The sequence below is a fragment of the Ambystoma mexicanum genome, chromosome 2p (assembly GCF_040938575.1).
Source record: "Ambystoma mexicanum isolate Mex_15411 chromosome 2p, UKY_AmexF1_1, whole genome shotgun sequence".
Taxonomy (NCBI): domain Eukaryota; kingdom Metazoa; phylum Chordata; class Amphibia; order Caudata; family Ambystomatidae; genus Ambystoma; species Ambystoma mexicanum.
The window spans coordinates 1,078,332,421-1,078,349,414 of NC_090923.1; the positions used below are offsets into that span (position 1 = coordinate 1,078,332,421).

The 16,994-nt window shown below is 43.6% G+C and overlaps 1 protein-coding gene across 6 annotated transcripts in view; it reads left to right on the forward strand.

Moving 5' to 3' along the window:
* SF1 (splicing factor 1) overlaps nucleotides 1–16,994 on the forward strand; it is a 292,507-nt gene that overhangs the window by 24,664 nt on the left and 250,849 nt on the right. For all 6 annotated transcript variants that reach the window (XM_069645035.1, XM_069645033.1, XM_069645032.1 and 3 more), the window contains exons 3-4: nucleotides 12,070–12,145; nucleotides 14,982–15,134. In XM_069645035.1, the coding sequence (XP_069501136.1) occupies nucleotides 12,070–12,145; nucleotides 14,982–15,134 (229 nt within the window). The remainder of the gene's footprint in view (nucleotides 1–12,069; nucleotides 12,146–14,981; nucleotides 15,135–16,994) is intronic.

Sequence of the window (16,994 nt, forward strand, 5' to 3'; positions counted from 1 at the left end):
GCCTTACTATGTACCCAATCGTGAGGCGACCGTGCGCAAAGCCATGCTACTTGGGGATGATGACCCCCTGCATCTATCTAGTTCCTCACATGTCTGTATGTACCCCATGCTAGAGTGGCTCTAAAGCCAATGGTGTCAGGCCAGCGGAGAATGGGAAGGATCTTGTGGTGGTCTCGGCAGCCCTCGTTCAGTCTCTGCTGTGGTGGAAAACCTCTGGGAGGGGAAGACCTTCACCACCCCCGCAGTAGAAGCCACTCGCCACGGACGCATCTCTGACTGGGTCAGGGGGGCTCACCTTCTTAATCACATGGCGTATGGTCTCCAGCTGTTGCAACGAGCCACATAAACCTGTTTGAACTGCTAGCAGTGTTCAAAGCCCTGAAGGCATGCCAAACTGGCCTCCAGGGAAGACGGTCCTAGTCCTCACGGACAGTACCCCAGCTATGGATTACCTGAACAAGCAAGGGGCATGCACATTCCAGGGCTATCCAAATCCAAACTGTCACATAACGTATGGAAATGGGCTCTCAAAACCCAAGATGTTCCTCCCGTCACAACACATTCCAGGGGAACTCTATCTTCTGGCAAACATGCTCAGCAGAGACTGCCCACTACCTGTAGAGTACGAATGGCAATCTGGGGCCTTCCTCTGGAACTCCCTCTCTGCCAATCTCAAACCTGAGAACTATCTCTGGTTCCGGGAGCACCTCAAGACCATGGTGCTTCATGCACCTGGTTACCCTCTGATTTCGGGCCCAGGAACTTGATCACCCTGTCACGCACCCGCACTGCCTCCTGGCAACCCTTGCACTTGGGTCTGTTTCTGTCACCTTACAGCAGTGGTCTTCAAACCTTCTATGCCAAGGCCTCCCTGAGGAAACCATAAACAAGAAGCAAAATAGCCCTTGCACCCCATTTATGTGGCTTGATGCGAGCACCAAGCCATGCATCAGTTATGAATTTAGAGATTCACGCATACAATCCTTTTATCAAATGTGATATCCGATCACTGGTATAGTCCTAAAATGATCTGTGATTTAATGCAAAGTATACAGGAATCCTCATTGGTGCTATGTCCCCTTTCCCACTCTGAGGTATTTTGAAAACTTACAGTAAGTGTACCAGACTGTCCATCTTGGAATGATAACCTATCATAAAATAATTCATATGGTTAGTCTAGTATTGCCCCTTGCAAAATACAAGTGAGGTGGTACAAACAGAATATCTGTAACACAGGGCCAGGCCAGTGGGCCCTCAGACCCTGGTAGGCTGCTCACACTGCAGTGTACCAGTACAGACAGTTTGAAACTGCATTCAGGCAAAGCCTTCCCTAAGCGCAGGTGACAGAAAAAACATTTACTTGGGCAGCAACAGCTGTGGTTTCACATTAGTATTCTTCGGTAATCTACTTCAATTGCAATATGATGAAACTAGCTTAATTATATACAAATTTATTCATATTGAGGGGTTTTGTCACACGACAGAGGTGTAGTTTGAGAGTGATGTGTGCCATTTGAGGGGTGGGAGTCGCATTCTGTTGAGCACTTTCCACTTTTCCCCATCCCTACGCACTTCTTCCCCACCCCCTTCCCTTTCCCCTGCACTTGCACGTTCTCAATGTCACTGGGCCAAGTAAAATCGTTGTTTTGGTTCTCCCCTGTTCCCCTACCTTGCCTCGTCGCGCTTTGAAACACTTGTGTACCAGCGCGATACAAATAAAATATCAATACACAAGGACATTGTTCTCAATATCCACGCAGACTGGGGCTTCCCAGAGATGGACTTATTCACAACTCACGCACAATACCCATATTACGTCTACAGGTACCAGCAGAACCAGAACCGCCCCAAGGGGAACTGTCTCTGGATAACATGGTCAGGGAAATTTTGTCTACACTTCTCCCCTAATCAACAAGATAGTGCACCAGGAAACAGTCACTATGATTCTGGTGGTCCTGATGTGGGCCCGCCAACCCTGGTTCTCTCACTTGATGGTAATGTCAGTCGCACCTGCGTGGAAGCTGCAATGCTCGTACAACATGCTGTCGCATGACTGGGGAACACTTCATCCATGCCCACAAACTCTCAATTATCAGCCTGGCTCCTGAGGTGATCTGCCTCAAAGATGCATGGACATACTTGGAGAATCACGAAAACCCATTCATTGATACTCTAATAAATGGAAATGCTTTGTCATGAGGCTGCCGACCCCTCTCAGTACCCCTAGGGGTCCCTCAAGGTTCCTGCCTATCCCCCCACCTTTTTATATAACGCATATTCCAAACTCCTGTTTGCAGCCCTCGAAGCCATGGGGAGTCATCTACACCAGTTTTGCAGACGATACTCTGATCCTTATCCCCATCACGGGAGACGATACAAAACTAGATGGTCACTAACAGTTTGTACCTTAATGACGAAAAAACGGATCCTCATGGTGGGCTCCCCCACCCGATTATAAACTCTTCATGGCAACTACTCCACCATCTCCATTGACGGAACACCCATCCCAGTACTCTAATAGGTGAAAACACTGCGTGTTTATCTAGAAACCAACCTTATGACTAAACACATCAGTGCTCTCTCGTCCACTATGGTCTACGCGGCTAAACTCATGGCACTCGGCCGCCAATTTCTTGCCCCACAAAACTGCATTACCCTAGCTCGAGCCCTCCTATCGACTGGATTATTGCAATATCCTCCTACTAGGAACTACTAATACTAATCAACTGCTACAAAAGAAAGCTTTGCGTGCAGCCTTAGGATTAATGATAAATTATCATATTTCTCACATTAGGATGGAAGTACATTGGCTACCCATTCAAGCCAGATTCCCATTCAAGCCAGATTCCCATTTAAGACTATCACTCACCAATGATGCCCCCTTATACCTCCAATAACTACGTCGCCCAAAAAAGGCCAACTAGATCCCTCAGATCGGGCACCAGCACACACCTACTTGTCCCAAGATTCAAGAGCTCTAGGGTAGGGGATGCCAGCTTCCCAGTTGATAAACCCAAGATCTGGAACTCCTTCCTATGCACATTAGAAATGAGCCCTTCCGCCAGCACTTTAAGAGTCTTATTAAAACCTGGCTCTCCAAACAATTTTAAACAGTAGGGTCTCCACTATGAACACACTATGATCACTGTATCTTGAAATGCCCTGCCTATATTGTAACTATTTCTATCCCAAACTGTGGTTCCTGTATTGTAACTAATTCTGCATCTAATCCTGCCTGTATTGGAACTGCCTCTGTAACCACACATGCATTTCTATGCAACCTACGCTGTGATAACTCCGGGTTTGGGTGTGTAACAAATGCCAGGAATAAAAATTCAAAAAAATAAAAATCGGTTGCAATACCAAGAGCATCGATCCTATTGACTGCTCACCTACACATACTATCCTATACTTGACTTACTTTCTAGATTCAGGCCTGGTTTTTAATTCCTTAGAAGTCCACTTAGCTGCACTTTCAGCTTACACCACGTCCCAGAAGGTGGTTTCGTGGAGGAAAATTCCAGTGATCAAGGCTTTTATGTAAGGGGTTAAGACTTCACCACCCTATCTCCAACCCAGCTCCTGGATGGGACCTGAATGTTGTACTGACTAGACTAATGGGACCTCCCTTTGAACCTATGCATAAGGCTAGTCTTAAAGCACTCACTGCCGTCCTGGTGTCAGTTGCATCAATAAGGATAGTTGGTGAACTAAAGGCCCTTTCTGTTCAAGATAGACTCTAGGTCTGACTCTCCGGTGGGACAAGCGGTGGTAGGAAGACCTCTTTGCTACTGTGCCTGCACACATCCCACCATCATATCTGGGTACTGCTCGGCAGCCTGTGCACAGCATTTGATTCTAAACAGATTAACGAGCATCAGACATGCATTACTTACCGTAATAGCATTTCTGATGATTGTATCTGCTTAGATGCACATGCGCCCACCCGTCCTCCCTTCTTGGAGTAGAAGGAACATGGATCTCAACCTCTCCCTCACAAAAAACACAATCTGAGTGACCTCGACGCGTGAGGGATTTTGGGTACACTACATGTCACGTTAAGGATAGTGCTACAGGCGCACCCATGTCGACGTCCCCTTTCGATCTTTGTGAGAAAGATGCAATAACCATTGGATGTCGGAATATATGCACAGCATGTGAATCTATGCATATACAATAATCAGAAATGCTATTACGGTAAGTAATGCATGTCATATTTTACTGTTCCTGGGTGACCCTACCAGGTTGGATCCGCATTCCTTGGACACAAAGGCTCTGATCAGCAACACAGGAACAGTGTGGTTCAATTAAGGTCATGTTTTTTTCACCATGGCAGAGCTGACAAATTTCCTCTGGGACAGGGGGAGGAGGGGGTAGGGGTAGGTAGGTTTTGTTTGTAAAACGCCTATACACAAAGCAAGTGTTTAAAAGTGCTCCAGGGGAAAGTCATTCTGAGCCTTAAGGTGTTTCTGGAACTTAAGGAGATCATGCTCAAGACGGAGTGCGTCAGGGAGGCTATTCCAGAGGGAGCTCCTGCAGAGGTTAAATACAGGACAAGGTAGGACGTTAATGCAGGATGTACTCGCAGCAAAAGCTTTTTTTAAAGGTAAACTTAGTTCATTTTTAGGAGAAATTTTTTTTTTCATCTAGCAATCTTGATTATTTTAGCAGCAATTGTGACGTTTAAATTATTTTAGCTCCTTGCTGAAAATTAGTAATTGTTTTTAGGTTTGTGTGCGACTAGTTCAGCCCTCACTTCAGCATTCACTTTGACTTTTCGTGCAAATGTAGAATCGCCAGAATATCAGTGTGTAGAACCCCAGAGGGCTTGCAAGTTTCTCACGCTTGAATTTGCAAATCGGGGCGCATGGGCGCCAGTGCAAGATCCCAAGCGGTCTGGGTGGCAGTAAGCGGTGCCTCATTTGTTTACACTTTCCAGAAATGTTTATCATAATAATTTATGGGCCTCAAGCGGGTATTGGAGGCAATTAACGCATCTAGGGCTAGATTGGACAACAATAGTCTCATGTTCGCGTCTCAAGGCGAGATTGCAAGGAGCAATCGGCTTGCAAATCTTGCATTACCACTGGGCACTCATAACAAAACCAGCCCCCTTCCTCTAACTGCGTCATTGGGCTCTGATCTTTCCTGTGAGGTTGCTTTCAAGGCCCGCAGGGAGGACGAACCACATGCACAGGTGGAACCAGGGATGCTAAAGGAGCTGGACCTCTCTGGAAGAAAACATACATACTACCACCACCATCATACTACCACGACCACCATACAGCAATCAGCTAGGCAAGGTAAAAGGGGTACTACAAGTGGCACAATAGGTAGGCTGGTTGTCCCACCTGCACACTCAAGACAACGTTGTTAAACATCAGGTCCCTCATCAAACATGCGGCAGAAGTAGCATTACGTATACAGGAACAAAACCTAGACATTTGTGCATTAACGGAAACATGGAGCCATGCCGCACCCGGCCCTTCTTCAAAGCTGTGGTTACTGCATCTTGTGTAAAGGTAGGAAGGAGGGTATTGGGGGGGGGGGGGGGAGGGGGTGTGTAAAGATTTGGGAGGTAAAGGTAGAAGACATACCAGGCACTGAATTAATGTTGGCAAAAATAGGTATGAGCGCAGAAATATTGGTATATGGAGTACCAATAGCAGGACCTGATTTCCTAACCAGTTATGTAATCTCATTCTTCCGTTGCTCAAGCCAAACACAATTACTAATGATGGGCGACTTCCAACTACTGGCTTGGTGACACTTGGCGGCTGCTCTGTGCACCAACAGTCCCCACGCATGACAAGGGACTTAAACTGGTTTGGGTTGCTGCTCCCCAATGTGGGGAGTCTTCCCATGTCCGTGGTTGGACCACTCTTGCATCTACCTTCAGATTAACACAAAGTTTTATAAAGGGACTATATCGGGGTACCCATCCTAGTAAGGAACGTGAAGGAACTGACATCTGATAAACTAAAACCTTGGGCTTCCACACAGACTGCAGAAATCATGGCGGTGGGCACATTGCAAGAGATGACCATCATTTCTCACCTCACTTAAAGAAATCACAGGAATTGTAGCACCATTAAAGAAGAAATTCTGTCCAGAAGAACGCAGGAATAACAAATGGTTTTAACTCAGATATTCAAGATCTAAAAACAAGGAGAACGACATACTTCTATGACTGGAGGAAGAGGCAGGACGCTCCAGGCCTGGAAGTGTATAAAGAAGCAGCTAGGATCTATAAAAAAAGCAATCAATTGGGCAAAAAAAATACGATAGTTCTTTCAGAAGTAGCTTTTGATATTCTATTTAAAATGTTGAGAGCAGGAATGCTCTAACGGACCAGTAAAAAACTACTAGTGAAAGACCAGGCATGGTGCTCATCAATTCAGGAAGCCATGATGGATAAATTGGAGAAAATGAAAAAACGCTACTTTTAACATTCCTTCTGAAACGGACCAGAAGGATGTTGCTAGTAAACCCAGCATACAGCAGGAATGTTATTTCTCGCCATCACTGAAGTAGAGCTAGCAGGGGTTATCGGACAACTAAAAACTACCAGCTGCAAGGGGGACCCTTGCTCTGATAATTAGTGTGCACCCACGTTAATACCGGCACTAACCAAATTTGTAAACACCTCATTCGCACATAATCATGTGCCAGAGGGACTAAAAAAAGCACGTATAACGCCTCTTCTTAAAAAGACAGAGCAATGCCCACGCACACCAACTAACTACAGTACGATTACGAACACCCCATTTCTCCTAAAGATTCTTGATGGGGTTGCCTATTAGGAAATCTTGACGCACCTGAATAAGTATCGGGTTTCAGACAATATCATGGGACGGAGACAGCCCTTCTTAACCTGAAATCCAAACTGTTGGAAGCCATGGACATAGGCTAAATCTTGCTGCTGGTTCTCGATCTCTCTGCAGCGTTTGACTTGGTGGATCACTCCACCTTGGTCGCCAGGTTGAGGGACGCTGCATCTTTCTCATAGCAAGCGGTTTATTGGGTTGCATCCTTTCTAAGTGAAAGGCAGGGCAGTGTAGCCAGTGGGGAGGCAGTCGGAACAAGTAGCCTTAGTCTATAGTGGGTGCATGCGTATCTCCCTGCCTGTATAACTTCTTCATGGTGCCCTTTTTCGTCGTTAGAGTACAAAGGCATCACATTTTCTAATTACGCAGATGACGCACAATGTGGCTTACTGCATACAGGGGTACACAATATGGATGAAATGGAGATCAATAAGGTATGACATCATCCAGATACGTATGGTACAGAACGGCCTAGCATTGAACAACGAAAAAACTGAACTTATGATGGCGGGAACGACTAAGAAATTGGCCAAGTCAGGACCATCATTCAGTAGCTTTAACATTGCACACTGCAAGATTGAGACGCAAAAGAAAGTCAAAACATTAGGTTTAGTCCTAGATCAGAAATCTCAAGTGAGCAGCCTGATCCAGCTATTACCAAAAGTTATTGGCCCATTTACGGCCTTTAATTTCACAAAACAATGCAGAAGCAATAGCCAGAGCCATAATCGGCACAAAGATTGACTACTGCTGCAGCCTACTTATTGGGGCTCCACAATTTGGAGATTAATAGTCTGCAAGTAATTCAGAACCGCGCCGTTAGGGTAGTGAAGGCACTGAAATGGAGAAATCACGTGTCTGATAGCCGTAGCTTGCATTGGCTTCCAGTGAAGGCAGCTTAGATTGCTTTTGATCATCCACAAATGCTGGGTGGGTCGCATGCCATCTGATGGAAGGGTTGGTAGAGAAACAGGACTGAGATCTAAGAACTCCCACCTAATGAAAACACTGATGCAAAGCTCTTAAGGGAGCATTTTGCATGGCAGCCTCTATGCAATGGAATGCGATCCCCCTGGATTTAAGAGATGGTCCACAGACACCTTTGAAAAGAAGTTAAAAACATTCTTATTGTATTAGACAACTAGAATAACCGAGAGAAATCTGTCACATTGGAACTCTAAGGGAGACTCTCAATCTTTTTATTTAAATGTTAACAGCAAGTACAGTGTTCGATTTTTAGCTAAAGCGGAATGAAACGCAATGCAGCATGTGCACACAGCCAAGTTCCATATGGGGCGCAGCAGAATGAAACTGAGTGCTGCATGGTGCAAGGGAAATGGAAGCACCCAAATTTGAATTGGGCAACACCCCAAAAAAAATGACTTTCTTACATCCGCTGAATTTCAAGGGTCTTGCGTTAAATCTGCAACTTAACTAAGATTTTTTCAGTGAATTTCAAGGGTTTGTTATACCTTTTTGTTTTGGCTGTGTCAACGGTAAATACCCCCCCCCCTCCCCCCCCATTGTTTCTTTTGGACCCACTACGGACAACTGCCTTCTGCTGTGGCCACTGTACATCTTGCTCCAGTAATTTTCATAAACTGGCCCACTAGCTATGGCCTTCGGTCTGTGGCCACACCCTGAAGTGTGCCCACTGGCCCTGACCTTTGGGTTCCATAACCTTCAGCCAAACCATTACCCCCACCTCAATGAAGCAGTGAAATTACATTTTTTTGAATTTTTAAAAATGTTTTCCTTTAGCCATGTTATGTTAGAAATGTAATAACACCTAGTTATCAGTAAATGCACACAAATGACTGGTTTATCTGTAAAAAGCATGCAAAATTTGTTCCCTGACCTCTCAGATACTTGGCCCCCATCTCTTGTCGCCACCTCACTCCCATAAATCCAGGTCTCACTAGCTATGGCCTTCGGCTGTGGCCATTGTGCGTGTTCCTCCAGTATCTTTCCTTTGGGCTGCTAGTCCTGGCCACTGGCAATGTCAAACCATTAATTTGTTACCAAACACCCATGCCCTTGCCCAGTAGATGTAGGCACTGCAGATGTATAACAGTAATCGTTTCCAATAAGACCTTCCTACGGTGGAGTAGCTGTTTGCAGATTCCCGCAATAACCTCACATTAACTATAGTGCAGCAACATAAATGCCTGCCATGGACAAATCTGGAATCGTATGCCGTCTTGAACGAGAAAAGAAACGAGAGGATGGAAACTTGACACGGGATGGACACACAGTGCAAGATCTGTCTGATGGTTTTAAAAGGTCACCTGTACCACACACAATAACGTGGGAACACACGTACCTGAAGATGCTGAACCTAAATGTGAGGTATAATTCTAGGTTTGGTGACGCACTGTGGGCAATTTTGAGGCAAGGTGTAGAAAGGCAATTTAAGCCAGAATACCCTACCATTCATCCTGTACCACCGCTCACCAACGGCTGTTTGACGCCAAGAGCCCTTAATGGGTGAAGGAGAACATTGATTTTGGGTGTCCAATGGTTGGTATCCATTTTCCTGCATAACGCATACTCGAGCACTGCAAACAAGGCTCTGTTGAAAAATAGGTAATGTATTTTATATTGGCCTTTATTGTATGCAAGCCATGAAACCATCCTAAAGCTCGTGGCTTGCTGCGTCAACTTACATTGGAGATTGCTTCAGTTTAACCTTGAACATTTTGTAGCATCACATTGTAAACTAGCTAGTAAACCCCACTGCTTTATTTAAATACCTATCCTCACTCATTGCTGACAACACTGCCCCATATCTCGCCCATCGCATCTCAAAAGTCCAACCCACGCAGCCTGCGAGCCTCCTCATCAATTGCCCCTAGATTCAACGGAGCTTGGGGAACGAGCTTCACCGTTATCGCTTCCACTCTGTGCAACACGCTCCCGTCCTGTATCCAAGAAAAACTTGCCTACCTAATCTTTCTCAAGAAAGTCCAAAATGCATTGTTTGACAAATGTGCCTAAATTATTGCCAATTTACGCCTGAAATGAACACCTGTAACGAAACTTTACTTGTCACTATGCATTGATTGTAATATAAGCTTCACTAGCGCTATGAACAAATAAAAAAAAAATGGCCCTGGCACTTAGCAGAGGCTGCAGAATGCACTTTCCAGTTGTATTTTAAAAAAATCATGTTTCAGTTTCTCAAACATAAAAATAATTTAACTACAGGGGCCGCCCATTAAGACTGCCTGTGCCTAACTAACAGTTACTTTGAGGAAGTAGAATCTTTAAGAAAAGAAACCGATGCTGAAATGTGGACTGTTTCCTCAGGTATGTGCTCCTTTAAGGGAGCCCATTACAGGCCATCATTCCATGCATACTATTACTTTATCCAAAGCAGTTTAAACTGTAAATGTGCCCTTTTTTTCTTTCTGCTTTGAGAACGAAATTGCCGGTGGGTGTTTTTACATTCTTTTCACTGTACCATTAAGCCTGACACTTTGAAGCTAATGCATTGTTTCATCGCTGCATATTTCGAGTAAGTCCAATAAGAGATCTCAAAACTTACTTTTTGTGATGTAATTTGCTAAATCAATTTTGAATTTAATGTATCTTATTGTAATTGTTAAATACCTCGAGGGAAATCGATCTTTTCTGATTAATGCAATGTGTGCATGTCATAATCTTCTAATGAAGGGTGGATACATTAACACAATGTATGCGAAATAACTTTAGTGATTAACATTTAATGAATGGACATTGATTTTGGTTGCTTATTGGTGAGCCATATGTGCAACTACTTAAATGTTTTGTCCTGATTCTGTTTTCAAGTCACATTTTTATTGTATAAATTGCTGAGCTTCTGTTTGTTTCTCATAGTACATGGGGTGCTATTGACTCAACAGAAATGAGCATCATCCTTTCCCCTTTCATTGAAATGTAGAATGTTTGCATATCTTGATTAAATATAGGACACTTCAAACTATTCTGTTGAACCTGTTCTTGCACATCATTCATTGCCCAGTGCTCTACCGGATTTGTGCGTTCTAATCATGCAAACTGCGTAGTATACTCCCTTATCTATATCGAGGAACGTGGATTGGACCTAAAAGTAAATTTAGACTTTAGTAGGTATTGCACTACTTTTTTTAAATAGGCCCCATTACTTCGTGTGATATACTCACGTCCCACTCACTGATACTGTCAGATGCTTGCTTATATGGATAGACTGACATGCTACAGGTCCTCTGAGGCCCATTTGGTCACCCATGCATTCACCTGCTGTTTTGGATAAAAATGCCTTTGCTACATAAAATGATGTCTTTTACACGTATGGAGAATGTCCTTGCTATATGGAGTGCAAAAGTTACCATGGTGAGTAACTTGTACTTAACGTTCCAAGGTATGTCTGACTCCAAGTGAACACTCAATGATGCACACTTGAACCCTTGTCCTGTAAAATGCACGATGTGGCCAGGCATTTAGAAGTCTTGCTTGAGCATATGGGAAGTAACTAACGCCCAACATTCTTTCACTTGGTAATCTGGTCCCAGCAATTGTGTATGGGTAAGACTTTCATTCCACCACTCCCTGCCCCCCCCCCCCCCCTCGTTACAAACTCCAATCTCTATTTCCGGGCAACTGCCTTTACTGTATGTGTGCAGCATTGGATGCTATTTTTGTGACAATTTTAGTCTGGTGGAGGTATCTAAGGTATTCGATGTACCGAGGTCCACATCAAGGTAACCAAACAATTGAACTTGTCATGGATGGTAGTGTTAATGGTGGATACCGATTCTGTAATGTGAACCGTGTTTCAAAACGAAATCGTCCTGTATCATGCCCTATAAAATTGGAGGAAAGATTGTGAGACGCAACTAAGTTTCATTTTGGACTAGGCATGTTTACTGTACAGCTTCCTCGCTTCGTGTAATCCAACATTTAAAGACAACTAAATGCACAATGCTGAATAAAAAGACTTGCTGGGGGTTTTATCGTGCGTTTGTATCGAGTCTATATCAAATTAACATGTTTGCTTCCTTATTGGAAATGTGACAACTTGGCTAGGTTTTCCTCATGCATTGTTTTATTTCCTGTTGGAGTATGACTGGTTGGTGTTCGTGGAGAGTTGCTCTCCAACGGCTTACTTGCCAGCCGTCCCTTGCAAATTCTCCAGTTCTTCATGCTTTAATGTTTAGTTGAAATGTTTGTGGTAACATTGTCTTTTTTCCATCCTTTTCTTTCCTAACCTGGTTTCTTCCAGTACAACTGCAGATTGAAGACCTGACTCGTAAACTGCGCACAGGAGACCTGGGGATCCCCCCTAACCCTGAGGACAGGTTGGGATACAAGTTTTAACCAGCTGACAGTAACACTTTTTTTTACCTTTTTAATGCGTTTTTTTTGGTGGCATGTCAGTACCGTAAACATCTCCAGACGTTTGGACTACTTTGGGGATATTATAGTTCTGTTTTGAATATTTAGTCCTGAAAGCCCTTAAAACTCACCGAAGCTCAATGTCGAGGAAACTGGCACATGGCTGACACAATTATATTACATATTTGGATTCTGCAATCGCAGCTCTAGTTGTGCTTTTAAGTGAATAATGAAAAGATATTTGTTAAAACGGAGCGATTGTTTGCTGGTCTTTTTTTGTAGTATTGGATGAAAAGTAGAATGCCTTACCCCATTTATGCAAACCTGGTTACACTTGAGGTTAATAGACTTCATACATTTTAAGTCAGTGGAGATGGTTTGCAGCAGTTGTGGGACGTCATGGTTGCTATTAACGTTGTAAAGCTTTGCATGTTGGTGCCGTTTAGACTTGTTGCTTGTACAGTTTGCTAGAGGAGTCATTCTGTTTCAAGTCTTGGTCTATTTTATACGTCTTGAATTGGACATGGGAGTGGCTTTGGAGTGTTGGGGCCGCTGGCATCTTGTGGCCATCAGCAGGTTTCGGCTCTGGTTAATGACCCAGTAAGCTTGCTAAATTGGCAATCCATTTTTTTAAACCAAGGACGTGTTGTAGGTGCCCGCCAGTTAGAAGTGCTGTATTGCCTTTAGCGGTTCAAATCTATTCACCTGTTTTTTTGGTGTGTACTGTTCAGCTGCTTTTTTAGAATTCTGCTGGCAGCTTCAGTACGTTTAGTAGGAAAATGGAAACTGTTGCTTTTTCATGGACCTGTTGCACTGCATTACGTCATTTAGGTAAATGGTGGTTTATTCTTGGTGTGAACAACGTCAAGTGCCCTGAAAGTAATCCAAAGTGACATCGAGATCTCGCATTTCGCTTGTCACATGGAATACAAATTTGAAGCCATTTCCATTCAGTATGTTTTAGTGGGTTTACAAGATGAAGTTAAATTGAGCCACCAGCACACTGATTAAGCAGTGTGCTTTTCTTGACTGGTGAACCTGAACCAAAGTACTTAAATGTATTGTGTGCAATGCATTTTTGTCATGTTTGCTTCCTGGGTTAGTTTTTAGCGATATGTCATTTTGTTAAATGCTCCATGTAAACTATGCAGCAACGTGCATTTTAGGTCGGGTTGCAAATAAATATTAGGTCTATCCAACGTATTGTCATTTTACACTTATTTGCCATAGTACCGAACTTCATCACCCCAATGTAGAAGTTGGCAAGATCCTCAATGAAAATGCTGTAAACATAGTACCCTCAGTGTTTTCGATGTTTGACTTGTTCGCTAGACAATGGTTATGACTGCCCGATTTTAGATCTCAATAGCTTCCCGTCCCTGCGACTGCTTGTAATGGGCCTGCTGGCCTTCCAGTCTTTAATTAGACTTCAGACTGTTCAAGAGGTACATTTTTCACACATATTTCAAACATAACTTGACCTTGCTCTTTACTAGCTGGGGACTTTCACACGCGATGCAGCTTAAAAATAAACTGAGAAGGTAATTTTTAAAACCATGTTCCTGTATAATCGTTTGTATTTCTAAAATGTGAATGTTTGAAACCCTCTAGACGTGACAGATTACACTAAAGACACTAGCAACAAAGACGTGTTTTTTTTTTTACAAGCCACCTTGGTTGGGCCTGTTTTTAATCAATTACACATGCGTGAATTGTAATTCTCAGCAAACGTGTTCAAACTTGACCTTTTTTCTCCCTTGTGATGACTTGATGTAACCCATATAATAACTTTCCTCTCCATTCAGCTAACTGTTATTTACCCCTAACGAGGATGTAGGTTCCATAATTTTTCAGGATGTTACTTTATAACCTGATGTGGGTAACCTCTTCCATTCTTGCAGCTTGTGCACCATTGACCTCAAATGTCATTACATTTCTTTAACTTGTAAATGTTAGAAGTGTTCTAATCATTTTCCTTACCGCAAATATGACTGTGGTAACTTAAACTGACAATTTTACTTTTTAGCTACGAGTTTTTCCTTGTTAAAAAAAAAAAAATTAGACTAATCTTGTGTAGAAAGTGGTTGCTCCGATTCTGCACTTCGTGCCTAGAATGTGGGGGCAGAAAGGGGTTTGGAATTTGAGTCTGGGCCTCGACGAGGCTTTAGTATGTTTAACCTCTTGCTTTTAGCCAAGCTCCCGAAACGTAACCGACATTGAGAACAGGTTGAACTTTGGGTCCAGACGGCGGCACAGTGAATGGGCGAAAAACAAAGCTGAAGTTCTTTGGCATCAAGTTTTTGGTGATGCAACAAAGCGGCAATTGCACAGCTCAAGCTCTTGCCTTTTTGCATACATTAATCCATTGTGCTGTAATTCTTTTCTCTCAAATGGCCGTGATGGAAAGTGCATTAAAGCTCAGTGGGGTTTTATTTTTTTTGCTAGTATTTAAAGTCTCCCAAAAAAAATGATATCCATCTTTTTTTAAATAGTTCAAATGATCTATAAATGTACACTGTTTTAACTTCGATAACTGATACCATTACAAGCAATTGTATGTCCTCTATAATGGGTGTCTGTGTTTAGCCCACCCTCCCCTCAACCAATAGGCAGATGAGGATTTTTCCCCATGCAAGGTCCTTATCCAGTCTAATCTAAAACCGATGCTCTATTTAGCTCAAGGGATAAGTGCCTTAATTTGAGGCTCATGGGTGCGTAAAAGGTTTGGGCGTAGGGGCTTAATACAGTGTCCCATGAAAGGTCCTATTAGGGTCGTTAATACCAAGTTGTTTCCTGCAGGTCACCATCTCCTGAACCAATTTACAATAGCGAGGGGAAGCGTCTCAACACCCGGGAGTTCCGAACACGGAAGAAACTGGAGGAAGAAAGGCACAACTTGATTACAGAGATGGTTGCCCTTAATCCAGACTTCAAACCGCCGGCAGATTACAAGTAAGAGCACCTGAACAGATCAGAAGTCTGCATCTTTTACGATTTCATGACACCTGTGTAAGATGCACAAGAGGATCTGGTTCATCAAGACCAGACCAATCTGCCGTTTGTTTATGAATCGCCATAAAAACTGCACTAGTCATGCTAAAACTAAAATAGTCGTGCTACCAATGCTAAAACTCTTAATTTTGCCAGGGGGATCCGTTTAAGGGGGATTGTTCATAAGGCCTCTGTTGCTTTGGATCTGGCGCTTGTTGTGCATGTGCAGGGTTTACAAGGTCTCCAAGTAACCACAGTACAGGTTTGTATCGTCAAATTGCAAAATGTATGTATAAAAGATGGATTTTAATTCTGTAGCAAACACTTGTATAGGTGAGTAATGTTTACTTTATTGACATTTAGAACTAAGGCCTTGCATTGTTTCAACTACGTAAAACCCAAATCTACAAGCTTGCAAACTACTACATCAAACTGTCTTGGCGCATGTCTTGTGCACGTGGGCTCCACCCCATCAACACCTCATTAACTGTGCAGTGCAACTGATTACTTCTATAGTCCTGTCCCCAAACCTGCAGCTAACCTGGTCTTGTCTCGACGTGTTGACTTCCAGTGGCTTGCTATTGGGAAATTTTCCTTTTTTTTTGCTGTTTTTAACCTCATTCTTTAAGACACCGAGCTTATGTACTGGCGCTAATTGGCAAGTGAGGGCCTTCCTCGACCCCCGGGCCTCCTTTACACATTACAAATTATCTGGGTGAATTACTAGTCCGTTCATCCCTAAGGTTAACAGTTTAGGCGACCCATTTTTCTTGTGTAGAACTACCGCCTCCCTTAAGGATACTACTGCAAAGGGTTGCCTGCCGGCCCACTTATTTTCTGTGAAGTATGACACTATTTGTAGTGTTCCGGTCAGGCTGGTGGCAGTGCCTCTTCTTTTTTGCATTTTTCTGGTGCACTATTTTATTTGTTTTGCAAAAGTACCCCCCTCCCCACCCCTGCTACTAACGTGGCAAAGCTTAAGAATGGTATCCTGCCCACTGCTTTTCTTTTCCTTCCCTTTGGTCCAGAATAGGAAACTGCCATAAATGGCAATGCCTCTTGGTGGGTGGTTTCACGAGCCAAGGAATGGAATCTTTCTGCTGTGAACTGGGGGGATTTTGGGGGTGGACAGGAACTGGTTTAGGGACCAGATACCCTAATGCACTGGTTCTTCAGCCTGGCATCTTGTACATCTGTGGACCGTTTGAAGATATTCTTCATTTGAACCCTAAATCTTTAAATGTGAAACCTTAGCGATCGGAGGGATGCTGCAAGTTGCTTCTGCTGCAATGGTGGTGTCAGTAACTCGAAATGCCATCTGAGAGTACTAAGACCTGCCAAACCCTTAACTCAGAAAAATCGCAGTGTCCCTTCCGGGCCATAATTGTGCTGGACTACTGCAAAGCCATCCATATAGGAGCTAACAAACAATGCATAACCAGACTGCAGATGAGACAAAATGATGCAGTTGGGATAATGTTTGTCATCCCTACGAGGGAGCACATCTCTGCAGCCAGAAGGAAACTAGAAGTGGCTGCTGGTATCTGTGAGCCAAGGTCCTCTCGGTTTCCCACTGTTGCATATATGGGAAGGCTCCCATACATCTTAATCGTATAACACCTTGTGTACCCTCCAGGCATCTTCGTTCTTGCACCCATGGATAACTTGTGGTTCCACGTGCTAAAAAGTCCAAAGGGTGTGTACGCTCATTTGACATTATTACAGCTTTCATGGAATGCTCTACCTCTGAAGCTACGTCTGGAGAAATGCCACTTGGCATTTAGGAATCAGTTGAAGACTTGGCTAACGAACCCTCCCTGG